Below are 14554 nucleotides of genomic sequence, written 5' to 3' on the forward strand. Positions count from 1 at the left end.
AATAGTCGCGGGTGCTAAATGTCCACAACTTCGTGGACGAATAGACTTTTCCGAATCCAACAGTTGGATTCCAACAAACGAACACATGTTAACCAGGGGACATTCCCTAATTTCGCTTTGATTTTTCTCTTTCATCTTTGATTGTGTGTTTTTCTTTAGTCGGAGGTGGATCAGCTGGAGTGAAAGTGTTCCTGAAAACAATTGTTTCGCCTGCAATTCACAAGAATCCTTGTGGATCTGTTTGATTTGTGGTCACATCGGATGTGGTCGGTATGTCGGAGGTCATGCCAAGTCTCACTATCTGGAGACTCAACATACTTTTGCTCTCGACTTGAGTATGGATAATCTAGTCTGGGATTATGCTGGAGATAATTATGTTCACCGATTAGTTCAAAACAAATCAGATGGTAAACCAGTGGCCGTTGAGTACGAAAATCGAGCCGAGGATAAGATTGATGCGGTCCAGTTGGAATACACTTACTTGCTGACCAATCAATTGGAAGCTCAGAGACATTTTTTCGAGGAGACGATTCGCCTTATTAAGAAAGAAGCCGAAGAAACAAGCAAAGAATTGATAGAAGAGAATAAACTTCTCTTGGAGGAGAAGAAACATTTCGAAGATGAGAACCAACGGTTACGCTAAGAAAAACAATCTCTAGAAAAGAAAGTGACCAATTTAAGTTCTCGATTGACTAAAGTTCTTCATGATGTTCAAGAGGAAAAAGAAATGAACAAATGTCTCTCTCAAAATCAAGATCTATGGTCTCGAAAGTTTCAATCGACGGAATCAAATTTGAAAACTTCCATCGACAAGAAGGACAAGGAAATCGAAGACCTTAAAGAAAAAGTTAGAGATGTGAAGGCTGGTCGACATTTGGGTTACCCGAACATCGATATCAATGGTCCGATTCAATCAGGTTTTACGATACCTCAGGGTACAATTCGTCGAGGTGCTCGTTGTTCAACCTCTAAAGCTTTTCTTCAGCCCATTCGAGATCGAACCAATTTACATATATTACCTTTTTCTTATGCGACAAAAATTTTATTCAATAATCAAAAACGAGCGATTGGTGTCCAGTTTGACCGATTCACTATAACCAATGTTGTTTACGCTCGACGTGAGATTATTGTTTCCGCTGGTTCGGTAAATTCACCTCAACTTTTAATGCTTTCTGGCATCGGTCCAAAAGATCACCTTGAGACACTTGGTATTCCTGTTATTTCCAATGTACCGGTTGGAGAAAATCTTCAAGATCACATTTATCCCGGTGGAGTTCATTTTACCTTAACCGCTCACATATATTTTTTTCAATAAAACGTTTAAATTAATCTACTTGATAATTATCACAATCTTTCAAAGTGAAAAGTTCATTAGTTTGATTGTCTCCCAGAGACTAAACTTGATCAAGTCAAAAAGATACATTATATTTTCATCAACAATCATGACATAACCGTCATAGCAATCAAACTTGATTCATATTTCCAATGAAAACTGCAACTAAATAATCTTAATCCAATTCAAGAACCAATTGGTGCATTACATTTAGAATGTAATGGCAATCTAAACCAAACCTTGTGAAACTTTCCAATTAATCAGCCAACGAATGGAAATCACCAATAAATAAGAATATTAAAAATTTATCTAGAATTGTGATCGAGCAATTTTTCATTTGACTTTACCACCAAGTTCCTCTAGAGTGTTAGTTTTTTTAAGGCTCTGATGTGGAAAATATCAGAAAAATATCTGAACACGAATAGAGATTAACAAAACCAATGCAATTAATCAAAGTGAATATTCACTTCATGGAAATTGTTAATACTCTTGTTGATTAAGTTTCATGAGAATGATAATTACAGTAAAGTTAATCACAGAGTAATACAAGGATTAATAATATATTTTCTTGGAAATGGATTAATCTCAATGGAGGGGACTCAATTTAGAATCAGTGTTCTAGTCATTAAATTAGTTCCCATAATATAAATACCTAATTGTAACATTGGGTTAGATTGTAATAAGAGTTTAGTTCACTACAATTATCAAATTTTGTTTTATAAAATTTAAAGTGAAACATTATTACATTTGAAATGTCGGAAAACAATCAACAATCAAATAGTGATCAAGATCGTCCATTGAAAGTTTTTATTACTGCAATGTTAGCGTAAGTACAACAATTAAACTAATCGAAAACTTTATCGATAACCAATTCGTATTTACATTACAGTACTGGTCATTTTAATTCTTGTCTTGGTATCGGGTCACTTTTAAAGAAACGTGGACATGATATTTACTTTGCTCATCTACCCAAGAATCAATCGATTATTGAACAACAAGGGATGAAGTTCATTAATTTACTTGATTGCTCAAGTGAAATTGTTCCTTATGATGATCTTATGATGGGCTTTATCAAGAATCAATTCCAGGACGCTCTTAAGTTTAATGCCCTCGAGCAAATGAAACCGAAAAAGACTGAAGAAGAAGACCTCAAGTTTTTCTACAAGATCCAAGAAACGACCATAAAAGAAAGTGAAGTGATCATCAAACTAGTGAATGAACTGAAACCCGATGTTTGTATTGCTGATTATGGGGCTTCAGTTCCTTGGATACAAGTTGTTGATGTTCCGACTATCCATGTGATGTCAATTGCACCGATAGAGCTTTATGATGGTCCACCGCCAGGTTCTGGTTATTCAGTTAATGACAAGCGAGAACTTTGGGGAGAATTTCAAAATCTAAAAAATGAACAAATGGAAAAAACGGTACTTGGTTTTACAAAAATATTCGAATCTTTCGGTGTTAAGTATGCAAAGTATGATAGTCCACAATATTTGGGTATCTACATTTACCCCAAGCCTTTGGACTATAAAGAATTGGGTCAACCTAAACCTCGATGGATGAGACTTGATTCAGCGGTTCGATCACGAGAGACAAGTGATTTTATTATTCCTGAGAAATTAGCAAACAAACCAGGAAAACTAATCTATCTCTCAATGGGAACGGTTGTCTCTACGAATCCCGATGCTATGAATATGATAATAGAACCTTTGTCCAAATCACCACATCGATTTATAATCTCTACCGGAAGAAATGGAGATCAAGTCAAATTATACGACAATATGTGGGGTGATAAGTTTGTCAATCAAATCGCCATCTTACCTCACGTCGATCTGTTCATCACTCATGCAGGATCAAATTCGCTTATTGAAGGTCTAGTAGCGGCAAAACCTCTGATTGCGATTCCAGTATTTGGTGACCAGTTAGACAATGGACAACGCGTAGTTGATCTTGGACTAGGAGCTAAAATCAACCTGTGGGAGTTTGATGGAGACAAATTCCTCGAAACTATTGAAAATGTATTGACCGATGAAAAAATTCATGAAAATGTCGCAAAAATATCAGAAGAAATTAAAAAGTCAGACTCAACGGCTAAAGTTTGTGAAACTATTGAGCTAATCGCCAGAACTAAACAACCTCTCATATAATTATGAATTAGCGTCTTTGTACCAACAATCAGTCTGCTGTAAATTGTTAATAACAACTTGTTATTGATTCAATAACACATTAAACTTCATCATCGTCATCAATAAAATGCTCACATATATTTTTTTCAATAAAACGTATTAATCAATGTATTTGATTGTTATCACAATCGTTCAAAGTGAATAGCAATCAGCAAGGGATTGTTGCATCGAAATTGGACTTGATCAAGTCAAATAGATTAATTTTTTTTCGTATTAACAATTATAATATAAAATTGCTAACAATCAAACTTGATTGATATTTCCAATGAAAATTGCAACCAACTAATCTCAATCCAATTCTTGAATTGGATTGGATGATTATGATAAGCTTAAATTAAACTTTCCAATCTAATCAGCCAACGATTAGAAATCATCAATAAATAAGAATATTGCAAATTCATTTAGAATTGCGATTAAATTGTTTATTCGACTTCTTTAACAATCGCTCGCTCAGTTAATCATGGCGTCTTTTTCCTTCTTCCCATGATGTTAATGACGAGATAAGATTTAAGATACAATCTAAATTAAATATCTTAATATCAATGCGAAGATATTGTGTGACGATTCCTACTGTCGTTTATTTAGCAAATAGAGATAATAACATGAGTGTGAATATTTATGAAACACTTTACATCCATTCCTATGATTTCTAGTAATCAATTTTCAGGGGGAAAAGTGCAATGAAAAGTTTTCTCAACGGGGTCTAAAAGGTTCAGACGAAATTATCTTAACGATTTATAACAAACAACTTAACAACTATAAGTTTGATAGCTTTCTTTTGAACTGCAATCGGCTTTGTAGATTTGCCATGGACGAATGTACATTCGTCCACCATTTTCCAGAATGAAAGAAAATGTCACAGGCAGGGCGAACTTGACTCTCACAAGCATTAAATGTATCAAACGAATATATGTATTAACAAGCTTCGCCATCTTAAGAATCACAAGCAATCATGTGCTCATCTCTCTGAAAATTTCAACTCAAATGGAAATTAGTTAATCACTGATAATGCGATAATCTATTGACTAATTTCCAAACAAATTAAACTCATAATAAGGACAATAATGTGTATTATAAACAATCTCGGTACATTTTGTAACATTTACTGACATAAGTATTGTATTAATGAATGAATTTATCTAATACAAATCATCATATTTAATCAATTGCAAATTGGGTACTCAATGTAAGTGGCTAATAAAATTTATGACTGATTTATGAGAAAATCTTAATTACTTATACATAGGATTAACTGGTACACTCTTTGCAAGGCATAATGAAATTTTGATTCTAAATTTAATTTAAGGCATTATCTTAATATATCTACGGAATTAGTTTGTCAATTCTTTATCGATTATCTAATCCAACTTATTTATTGTTTCCTTTTCAGTATATAAATACAATAAGTAATTGTCATTTGATTATCATTAACAAGTTTCATCTACACTGACAAGAATTCAAATAGATAATCAAATTAAAGATATTTTGTTCAAATAATTGAATTTGTAATCAAATAAAATGTTGGAAAACAATCAACAACCAAATAGTGATCAAGATCGTCCATTGAAAGTGTTTATTACTGCAATGTTAGCGTAAGTACAACAATTAAACTAATCGAAAACTTTATCAATAACCAATTCGTATTTACGTTACAGTACTGGTCATTTTAATTCTTGTCTTGGTATTGGATCACTTTTAAAGAAACGCGGACATGATATTTACTTTGCTCATCTACCCAAGAATCAATCAATTATTGAACAACAAGGGATGAAGTTCGTTAATTTACTTGATTACTCGAGTGAAATTGTTCCTGTTGAAGATACTTTCCTTGCTAACATTGAAAGGTTCAATAAACAGTTCGAAGATGCTTGTGAATCTAGTCCTCTCGAACAGCTAAAGATTGGAAAAGGTATAAATAAGTTGGCATCTTTTTTTCATAACACAACCGGAACAATTGTGAAAGAAAGTGAAGTGATGGTTAAATTGGTGGATGAATTGAAACCCGATGTTTGTATTGGTGATTATGTTTTTCCAACTCCTTGGATGGAATTTGTCGATGTACCAACTATTCACGTAATGTCAGTGTCACCTTTAGATCTTTACGATGGCCCACCAACAGGTTCAGGGTATTCGATTAATGATCCACTAAAACTTTGGAAAGAGTTTTCAGTTAGGGCGGAGGAAGGTAAGGAAAGAATAGCAATGATTGCTGCAGAGATATTCGAGCATTTTGGCATTGTGTATATGAAAGATGCGAGCCCGAAATATTTGGGTATCTACATTTACCCCAAGCCTTTGGACTATAAAGAATTGGGTCAACCTAAACCTCGATGGATTAGACTTGATTCAGCGGTTCGATTACCAGAGACAAGTGATTTTATTATTCCTGAGAAATTAGCAAACAAACCAGGAAAACTAATCTACCTTTCAATGGGAACTCTCGCTTCTATCAATCCTGACTTGCTGAATCTATTGCTCGAACCATTGGCTAAATCACCACATCGATTTATAATCTCTACCGGAAGAAACGGAGATCAAGTCAAATTATACGACAATATGTGGGGCGATAAGTTTGTCAATCAAATCGCCATCTTACCTCACGTCGATCTGTTCATCACTCATGCAGGATCAAATTCACTTATTGAAGGTCTGGCAGCAGCAAAACCTCTGATTTCAATTCCAGTGTTCGGTGACCAGCAGGATAACGCTCAAAGAGTTGTTGATCTTGGATTAGGGGCCAAAATCAACCTGTGGGAGTTCGATGGAGATAAATTCCTCGAAACTATTGAGAATTTATTGGCTGATGAGATAATCCAAAGAAATGTAGCCCTAATATCTAAAGAATTCAAAAATCAGACTCATCGGATAAAGTTTGTAAAACCATCGAGCAAATTGCAAGAACAAAAAAACCAATTGATAAACTATTGTAATTTTTTTCAGACAGAAAACAAAAAATTATATTCGTTCTGAATACATATTCAGGCATCAACTGAATGTTAACTCCAAATTCATTGAATAAAAAATTTCTCAAAAATTGATTGATATATTGCATATCTTTTAACTATTAATATTTCAATATTTTAATGTGAACAAGAATTTAAGTTAAGAGGTTTACATTGAAAGTGGATTAAAAACTTATGATTGTTTCTGCGTAAAGGATTATCGAAAGTGAAACAGAGAAAAGAGAAACGATAAAGTTTTTATCGATAATCATAAATCCAAAGAATCTAAATCCAATATTTTTATTATACATCCGCATGAGAAACAGTTCAATCTGAAAGGTAAAGAAAGAGAAAATGTCAATCAAAATTTTTACCTATCAGAACAATGATTAAGAAAATTATATTAATAGTTACCTCTTTTTGGTGAATATCATCACTCGAAGCAATTTCATGTAATAGTTCAATCGATTTATAAGATTCGGTGTTTACAGATACAAGTTGATAAGTAATCAGAGCTAAATGAGCAATTCTAAAGCTAAAACTTAAGCAGTTTTGCAATGGGGAAATTTGAACACCATCATTAAAATATCGATAGAATATAATTGGATTGAAAAACATACAATCAAAGTATATCAATGTTATGATGTACGAGCAGAATTTATCAGCGACCTTACAAGCTTTTATATTGTTACTATAAAGACATCGAATTTGATTGAGTCCATTAGTGTCACGAACAATCAGTCGACTGAATACAAGAATCTTCCAGTTAATTATCTCGAAATAAGTCTTAACATAAGATGATAGGTAAGTTATTATTGCACAAATTACGAACAACTTTGCACATCCAATACAATGTATCAGTATGAATAAAAAATTAGATAACATGAAACTTAACCCATTGTAGTTTTTACTTGCTGGAAAACTGAATATTATATAAGATATCATGAACACGAAATAAACTAGAAAGTTTAAGATGTTAAATTTTATGATTTTCTGCTTATTGATTTCCATTCGATTCGGAAATTGATCTTCCAGGTTCATCATTCCAATTAGATCGTAAAACTTTTTCAACTTTTCCCATTTTAATCCGAAAACAAATAATAAACCATATGAGGATCTAGTGAGCTCCCTGAATATTAGTTCATAATAAGTGAGAGTTTTTTTCCCAGGGGAATTTGAAGACTTAATAATTCTTACGATAGAATCTGTGATTGAAAATAATCCAACAATAACGGTTATTATTCGAACAGATTTAATCGAGATCATTTTTAGAGTTACAATTACTTTCACTTTGAATCATAGACTGATGGATAAAAGTTCTTGGGCTAATCAATCCGCATTCGTTTTATCGACAATAGGTGACCAACCATAAAGGTCAATCTTAATCATAGAGCTTTTTAAATTTTCTCCAACAGCGTCATGATAATTTGTCATTCACAACAATCAAACGACAAACAGTTAGTTTTGTGTCTACTGAAAGTTACTCAGCATGGACAGAGATAAATGTTATTCATGAAAATCATTTCTAAAGCATAAAAGTCAAATTTGTTTCATGTGGATTATGAATTTGACACTAAAGAAATATACAATAATAATCAATTGAATAGAGACATTTTTAGGATAATTAATCATGTAAATTTTATTCGAGAAGCAACTTTATGAACTTAACGATAAGATTGTTATTCTATTGTGATAAATTTAGGTTTCAGGATGATGTTTTTTTCCATTCTACAATTAAATGATTGATGGAGTAAATTCATTTCGTCCATAACTTGTCAATTCTTTGAGTAATCGTAACTTAATATTAAGTAAAATCTGTAGACATTATTGCTATTTAATTACTATATAAGACGGTTGGACTGTTGAAAGTGTTTCTAATGTAACATGATCATAATTGCCAAACATTGATCGATAATTGACAATTTTCTCAATCATTCTAACGAAAGTAATCGATTGACTTATAACGGAAACACCAAACCATGTACCAAGAATACTGCCGACAAATATTAAATAGTCACTCAGAGTTCGTTCAGGATAAGCTGCATAAATCGATTCTGGTAGAATAGGATCTAGAAGAATAACAAGAACTGAGTAACCAGCATTTTCGTGAGAAACATCGATACCAATTCTATAATCAATTGTTCGGCATTCATTATATTTCGCTCTCTCCTTACAATCAAGAAGATCGCTCTCAGGTAATGTTGGTTCTAATCCAGAAAATTTCATATCATTTGGATAAAAGTTGAAAGGTTGAACCGTTGTATGAAATAGACTGGGTTTCGGCGAGTTGAGCGTTTTCTGGTTTAAACAATGTCCTTGTGTATACGCTTTATTGTAATCACGACAGTGAGATTCATATGGTGAAGGTAATGATTTGATTGTGTATTTGGTGAAACCAATGTTTAGGATATTCATAACACCCGATTGTATTTCGATGTAATGATATTTAGCAATTCCAGCTTCTATTGGACTAATAGTTTCACTCAATCGTAATCCGAAAGATGTGAAATTGAAACGAACAACAATCTGACTGAATGCTAAAAGTGAGCTACTTAAATCATCTGAATGCACTTTCAAAAGGTCAGAACCGTTCAAACATGATATTCTCATGTAGATCATGTAAGAATTGAAATATGAACTAACATTACAATACTTTTCTACTTGGTCATCTTTTTTCGTGGCTATTTTAATAAATCTGATAGCTTTTTTAGGATTGAATAATATTCCGTGGAGATCTCCAGCATCCAGAGAATTGGAAATTATCGAGCTAAATACTTTACTGTTTTGTTTAATTTTGGTAATGTTACATTTTCCATTTGAATTCATTCCTGTTGATTGACATAATTTATCTAATAACTTTGGATTTTTTCTTTCAAACAATTCGTAGTTCAAAACGTTTGGAATTGGAATAGCAAAATCTATCGCTGGAAAGTCAATCAGTTCAGGTGAATAGAAAGCTGATTCACTGCGAATTTTAAATTTCAGAAAAGAATTAGTTAAATGATATAACTGATAAAAGCAACCAGCGAAACATAATATGTGGAAAACCGATGATAATATCTTTACCAAACGCATTTTAATTTAGAAACAACTGATGAGACAAAGTTAACCAACTAAATTAAATACTGAATACTGAATATTGAATATCAATCCATCAAGAACTCAGAGTAAATTCAATTCAATATGATGACTATTCAATTGCAAGAAAACCTTTTAATCAATCGGAGTCGATGTTTCGTCTAAAGATAATCGTGAATGACCAACTCTGGATGACAATGAGATGAATCAATTCATCTAATAAATTTACACTCAACGTCAAAATAAATGCAATTAAGGTAATTTTCGATTAAATTAGCGAGTTCGCAACCGAATTAATTTATATTTTCAGAATCGATAGACAAGATAATCATGATTATTCACAATTAATACTGAATCAGTAAAATGAATGAAACAAAAATTATCAACAGAATTTTCAAAACCAAATTAATAATTGTGATAAAAAAAATGCAAAGTTAATTATAACAATTAAATTAATATTTCAAAGTTTTTTCTTTTGACGATATAACATTAATGAGTCGATCAGGAATAGAATCAAATAATTTTTTCAGACAATTTTGTTTATTCTGATTGATAAAATCGACGCAATTGAATTTGCATTTATTTTGTCGTTGAGTGTAGTTATTAGATTCCATTCAAAGAAACTTTGTCTCTAGTCACACATATTTGGTAACCTGGGGCTCGGTACATCCGATATAAGTTAATATCATATCGATTTTTAGTTGACCTTAAATTACCATTAACTTACAATTAACATCTATGGAAAAATGAATTTTTCGATTGTACAAGGTTTTACTCGTGAAATGTGGGACTCAGTTTATCGGCCTTATCTTCCCTATGATACTGTCTCCATGTATCCCGTCATGTTACGTCCCAAATCAGTTGGTTACGTTCACCTCCGCTCATCCAGTCCATATGATCCTCCAATAATTAACCCTCGTTATCTAACTCATCCTGATGATATCGTTTCCATGGTCGATGCTATGAAGATATCGATCGCCGTTGGCTTAGCTCCAGCTTTCCGTTCTTTAGGCTCTAATATATTCCAAACAGTTTTTCCAGGCTGTGAAATCTATACAATGTGGTCTGATGAATATCTGGCCTGTGTAGCACGTACATACACGTCCACCTTGTACCATCCTGTTGGTACTTGTCAAATCCTCGCGATCCAAGATCGGTTGTTGATCCAACACTTAAAGTTATCGGTGTTTCGGGTTTAAGAGTTGCCGATGGGTCAATTATGCCGTCAATTGTTTCTGGAAACACAAATGCACCGATAATCATGATTGCCGAGAAATTGGCTGATATGATTAAAGGGGGATCGTATTCACATAAATTACCTGATGAATTTGATGAAAGTTATGATGATTTTAAGGAACATCCTGATTTCATGAAAAGTGAACGTGAATTAGGAAACACTAATTATGATTTTGTTTTAGAAACAATTACTTCACTAGTTAATGATGCTAAAGCTAAAGCTAAATAATTTGAAAGGCTTGACAATTGACAATTTAAAATAGGATCAACCAATTAATCAATATGTTCAATGTGATAATTACTCTGTGATGACACAATTTAACCTAATCAAGCCAAAAGAATCACCTTTTCTCATCTTTATCATTTATAAATCTCATCATCCTCATCATTTAACTATTGACACAAATGCTTACATATATTTTTTCAATAAAACGTATCAATTAATGTACTTGATTGTTATCACAATCGTTCAAAGTGAATAGCAATTGAAAAGTGACGATTAGAAATCATCAATAAATAAGAATATTGCAAATTTATCCAGAATTATTTTCTCATCTTAATTTTATACAGACACAGAAAATCAAGATAAATTGGCTCGTCTTCAATGGTTAATAAGCCAAATCGGTTCGTCCCAACAGTCCCTTGACTTTACCAAAGACTCTGATTATCGGCATCCAGGTAAGTTGTTAACTTGTTGACTTAGCTTTTTTGAATGATTAATTTGGGTTTTCTTAATTGTATTAATACATAAATTGTAGATTTTGATCTATTTATCTCTGCTCTTGATGGGAAACTTCACAAGTTTATTTAATAATTATTACTTTTATTAAATTTCTCCATAACTTAAAATGACCGAAAAACGGCCATTTTATTGTTGAAGAGGGAGAAAAACTTCTCTCTCAAATTTTGCATCATCATCTTCATCATCAACAAAACAACCAATAGGATAGACCAGGTACCATGTGAGAGGTGGTACCTGGTAATGTTACATTTAAAACTGGTTGTAACTAGTTTGTTGCATTTCGTCCGGGGTACATGAAAAGATCAACGTCCACGTTAATTTACAATTTACTAGAATTATTATAATTAATTAAGGATTAGTTACATTAAATATTGACTATTAAAATATGAAAATTGTTAGTAATTAATGATGTCCATCCTGGAATTCCGATAACCAATGTGAAATGTTCTGTCCGTTTTTGACCATCTCTCGTACAATTTCGGCTGAAGGTATTGGTATATTGCGGTCTGTTAATTTTTGTAATTCCATGTAAGCCTTAAGGGTTACTCGTGAATCTCTCTCAGGGGAATGACCAATAGTAACGTGTGAATCATCTTCTCGGCGAAGCTTTTGAAATTTGTAGAATAAGAATTTGTCAATCGATACCAAACCAATTGGTTGTTTACCTGGCCATAACTCTTGAAGATCAATATGTTGTATATTATAAACTCTTAGTCGAGCGGGTGTCAGTTGTAATTTTTGTAGGTCCTCTTTTCCTTGCGTTATTAATCGTCGTCCCCTAGAAATTTCTGCCACTTGCATTGAAATATCGTCCAAAGTTAATCCTTTTGTTAGATCATTGATCTGTAGTCCAGTAATTAGAGTTAATGGATTTACAATATGATGATTTTTCACCTGGGCATAATAAACAGTTTGGATACGTATTTCTGGGCCAAACCAACCGGATAAATGGACACTACCTACTCCACCGTGACCATCTCCTTCAATGTCCAAACCTAATGTTTCCTTTTTGTTTGTTTTAGGGCCGATTGGTACATAATTTTCTAATTGTTCGGGTATTGGGTTATTTAAACTTTTCCACCAAGGTTTTCCGCCATAAGCTGCTCGTAATTTACGTCGACGAAGTTTTCGTTGTTCTCTTACATAAGCATTTTTCTTTGATTTAGATTGTACAACGGCGGTTATGGTGACCTGATTATCGGTTTTAAAAGAAGCTCAGGACAATTTTGCAGAGTGACCAAGTTCACTGCAGTACGAGCAATAATTACAATTAATTTTCATATGATCAGAACGGAAACACAAAGAGCAATGATTTTCGGGTATTTGAATTAGTTGAATCTGGGTAGAATTTCTGCTATTTTTATAATTTAATAGTTCAGTGTATTGATTTAGTTTATGATGGGCCATTCGTATTTTATCAGGGTGATTAGCTGTTACTGTTAATTTAGTGTACTTATTCATCTCCTTCGGTGTTCCACTGATCTCATATTCAGGTGAAATAATTTCTGGTCTCCAAACATGGCCAAAGTAGCTGGTGAATTTGGGTGCAAATATTGATAGTACAAGGAAACACTGTCTAAAAATTGCTTCTGATGGCGAGGTGAATGAAATTCGATCAATTTTAACTGCCTTTCGTCGTTGTTTTGCTTCCATTTTTTGTTCAAATGCTTCTAATCTAGGATTTGGAGCTGCATAGTTATTTTCCCATCCTGACGCCATCCTATTTGTAAAGAGAGAGAGAGAGAAGAGAAAAGAAAACTTAAATTATTCATTTACCCCAAATCACCGGAGTTTGAATAATAAGATTTTTAGTTAATTGAATTCCCATCACCGGGAAATAATTATATTTATACGTCTCTGTTGTGTTTTTTAATCCCCATCACCGGGGTAATTAATTTACTGCCCCAGCACCGGAGCTCGACTAAATTTTAATAACACTGATGTAGTGGAACGCTAGTTTCTGGTGTTTCATCTTTATCTTTTCTTTTTTCGACAACAATTGAATTTATTGATCTCTTTGGATAAGGGATTAATCTACAACCGATAACACAACAAAAAAAGCTGATGGTAATACAAATAAGTATCCAAATCCACATTGGTACATTCATTTTCCAATTGATTTTAAGGTGGTTGATACTTGTTTCAATTTTCTCTTGAGCTTCATCGATTAATGTGAAATCAAGTGGTTCAATTTGTAATTCTTTAGCCAATGGTTGAGTTAATCGTAAATTTATTGCATGTGTATGTTCTGATACCGGTGAACCTTGACTGTGAATTTGGAACTTTTGAACTGTACAGGGCTATTCAGCTATTTTTACCGATGTTTTTTGTGATTTTCTCAGCAACTAAGAGTCAGAGAGACACGAGACTTGAGTGGTATGAGTTTGAGCGATACTCAATTGTCATATCAAAAGATCAAGGTCATTCAGGTCATCGGTGAAATAACGCGTTTCAAGGTCATCTGAAAGTGATTCAACAATGAAGAATATTCAGTTATACTGCTGACAAGTTTTAAGGTTTCTATGAGCTTTGCTTTGCACGTTAAGATAAATTAATTGAATAGAAGATTTTCAACAGTTATTCAAATAAACTGAAATATTTCAAGATCTGTAACAACAACGATCTCTAAACTCATTATCCAGCGTTAAAAAATGTGGAGTATAACCGAGCCACCTTCAGATGACCTTGAAACGCGTTATTTCACCGATGACCTGAATGACCTTGATCTTCTGATATGACAATTGAGTATCGCTCAAACTCATACCACTCAAGTCTCGTGTCTCTCTGACTCTTAGTTGCTGAGAAAATCACAAAAAACATCGGTAAAAATAGCTGAATAGCCCTGTATATTCTAGGTCATCAATAGTAAAATTAGTATATTTTGATAATCTTATCACATTATTTGGACAAATATATTTAATATTACTATATAAAGTAATTGGGTGTCCTGCACAATGTATTAAATACTGCTCTCCCATTTGTTTAACTTGAATCGTTTCTGCGTATGTGGTAACATTATGGCTATTGCTGAAACAAA

At 33.0% G+C, this 14554-nt stretch overlaps 4 protein-coding genes and 1 pseudogene across 4 annotated transcripts; 4 read left to right on the plus strand and 1 right to left on the minus strand.

Moving 5' to 3' along the window:
* Window positions 1–18: 18 nt before the first annotated feature.
* On the plus strand, window positions 19–1648 carry LOC128390841 (BRCA1-associated protein-like). The gene is made up of 2 exons (XM_053350611.1): window positions 19–62; window positions 160–1648. The coding sequence occupies exons 1-2, from the start codon at window positions 19–21 to the stop codon at window positions 641–643; spliced, it is 528 nt and encodes a 175-aa protein (XP_053206586.1). The 3' UTR covers window positions 644–1648.
* A 174-nt stretch (window positions 1649–1822) lies between these two features.
* On the plus strand, window positions 1823–3588 carry LOC128390856 (NDP-glycosyltransferase YjiC-like). Its single transcript, XM_053350629.1, has 2 exons — window positions 1823–2159; window positions 2223–3588. Exons 1-2 carry the CDS (start codon window positions 2086–2088, stop codon window positions 3478–3480), a joined length of 1332 nt encoding a protein of 443 aa, XP_053206604.1. The 5' UTR covers window positions 1823–2085; the 3' UTR covers window positions 3481–3588.
* A 1378-nt stretch (window positions 3589–4966) lies between these two features.
* Window positions 4967–6489, plus strand: LOC128390842 (NDP-glycosyltransferase YjiC-like). The gene is made up of 2 exons (XM_053350612.1): window positions 4967–5111; window positions 5175–6489. The coding sequence occupies exons 1-2, from the start codon at window positions 5038–5040 to the stop codon at window positions 6487–6489; spliced, it is 1389 nt and encodes a 462-aa protein (XP_053206587.1). The 5' UTR covers window positions 4967–5037.
* A 3622-nt stretch (window positions 6490–10111) lies between these two features.
* On the plus strand, window positions 10112–11193 carry LOC128390860 (alcohol dehydrogenase [acceptor]-like; annotated as a pseudogene).
* A 541-nt stretch (window positions 11194–11734) lies between these two features.
* Window positions 11735–14353, minus strand: LOC128390843 (uncharacterized). Its single transcript, XM_053350614.1, has 2 exons — window positions 12756–14353; window positions 11735–12725 (listed from the first exon to the last, which is right to left on the minus strand). The coding sequence occupies exons 1-2, from the start codon at window positions 13234–13236 to the stop codon at window positions 11920–11922; spliced, it is 1287 nt and encodes a 428-aa protein (XP_053206589.1). The 5' UTR covers window positions 13237–14353; the 3' UTR covers window positions 11735–11919.
* Between the last annotated feature and the right edge of the window lie 201 nt (window positions 14354–14554).

Source organism: Panonychus citri, unplaced genomic scaffold, assembly GCF_014898815.1.
Source record: "Panonychus citri isolate SS breed McGregor unplaced genomic scaffold, ASM1489881v1 Contig00129, whole genome shotgun sequence".
Classification (NCBI taxonomy): Eukaryota; Metazoa; Arthropoda; class Arachnida; order Trombidiformes; family Tetranychidae; genus Panonychus; species Panonychus citri.

Bases quoted from the DNA above. Each gene is read 5' to 3' on its own strand.
- LOC128390841 (XM_053350611.1), top strand. From the start codon at position 19: ATGTCCACAACTTCGTGGACGAATAGACTTTTCCGAATCCAACA. The intron at 63-159 runs GTTGGATTCCAA...GTTTTTCTTTAG, and splicing joins AGACTTTTCCGAATCCAACA to TCGGAGGTGGATCAGCTGGA.
- LOC128390856 (XM_053350629.1), top strand. From the start codon at position 2,086: ATGTCGGAAAACAATCAACAATCAAATAGTGATCAAGATCGTCCATTG. The intron at 2,160-2,222 runs GTAAGTACAACA...TTTACATTACAG, and splicing joins TTTATTACTGCAATGTTAGC to TACTGGTCATTTTAATTCTT.
- LOC128390843 (XM_053350614.1), bottom strand. From the start codon at position 13,236: ATGGCGTCAGGATGGGAAAATAACTATGCAGCTCCAAATCCTAGATTA. The intron at 12,726-12,755 runs GTCACTCTGCAA...CCTGAGCTTCTT, and splicing joins CTCGTACTGCAGTGAACTTG to TTAAAACCGATAATCAGGTC.
- LOC128390842 (XM_053350612.1), top strand. From the start codon at position 5,038: ATGTTGGAAAACAATCAACAACCAAATAGTGATCAAGATCGTCCATTG. The intron at 5,112-5,174 runs GTAAGTACAACA...TTTACGTTACAG, and splicing joins TTTATTACTGCAATGTTAGC to TACTGGTCATTTTAATTCTT.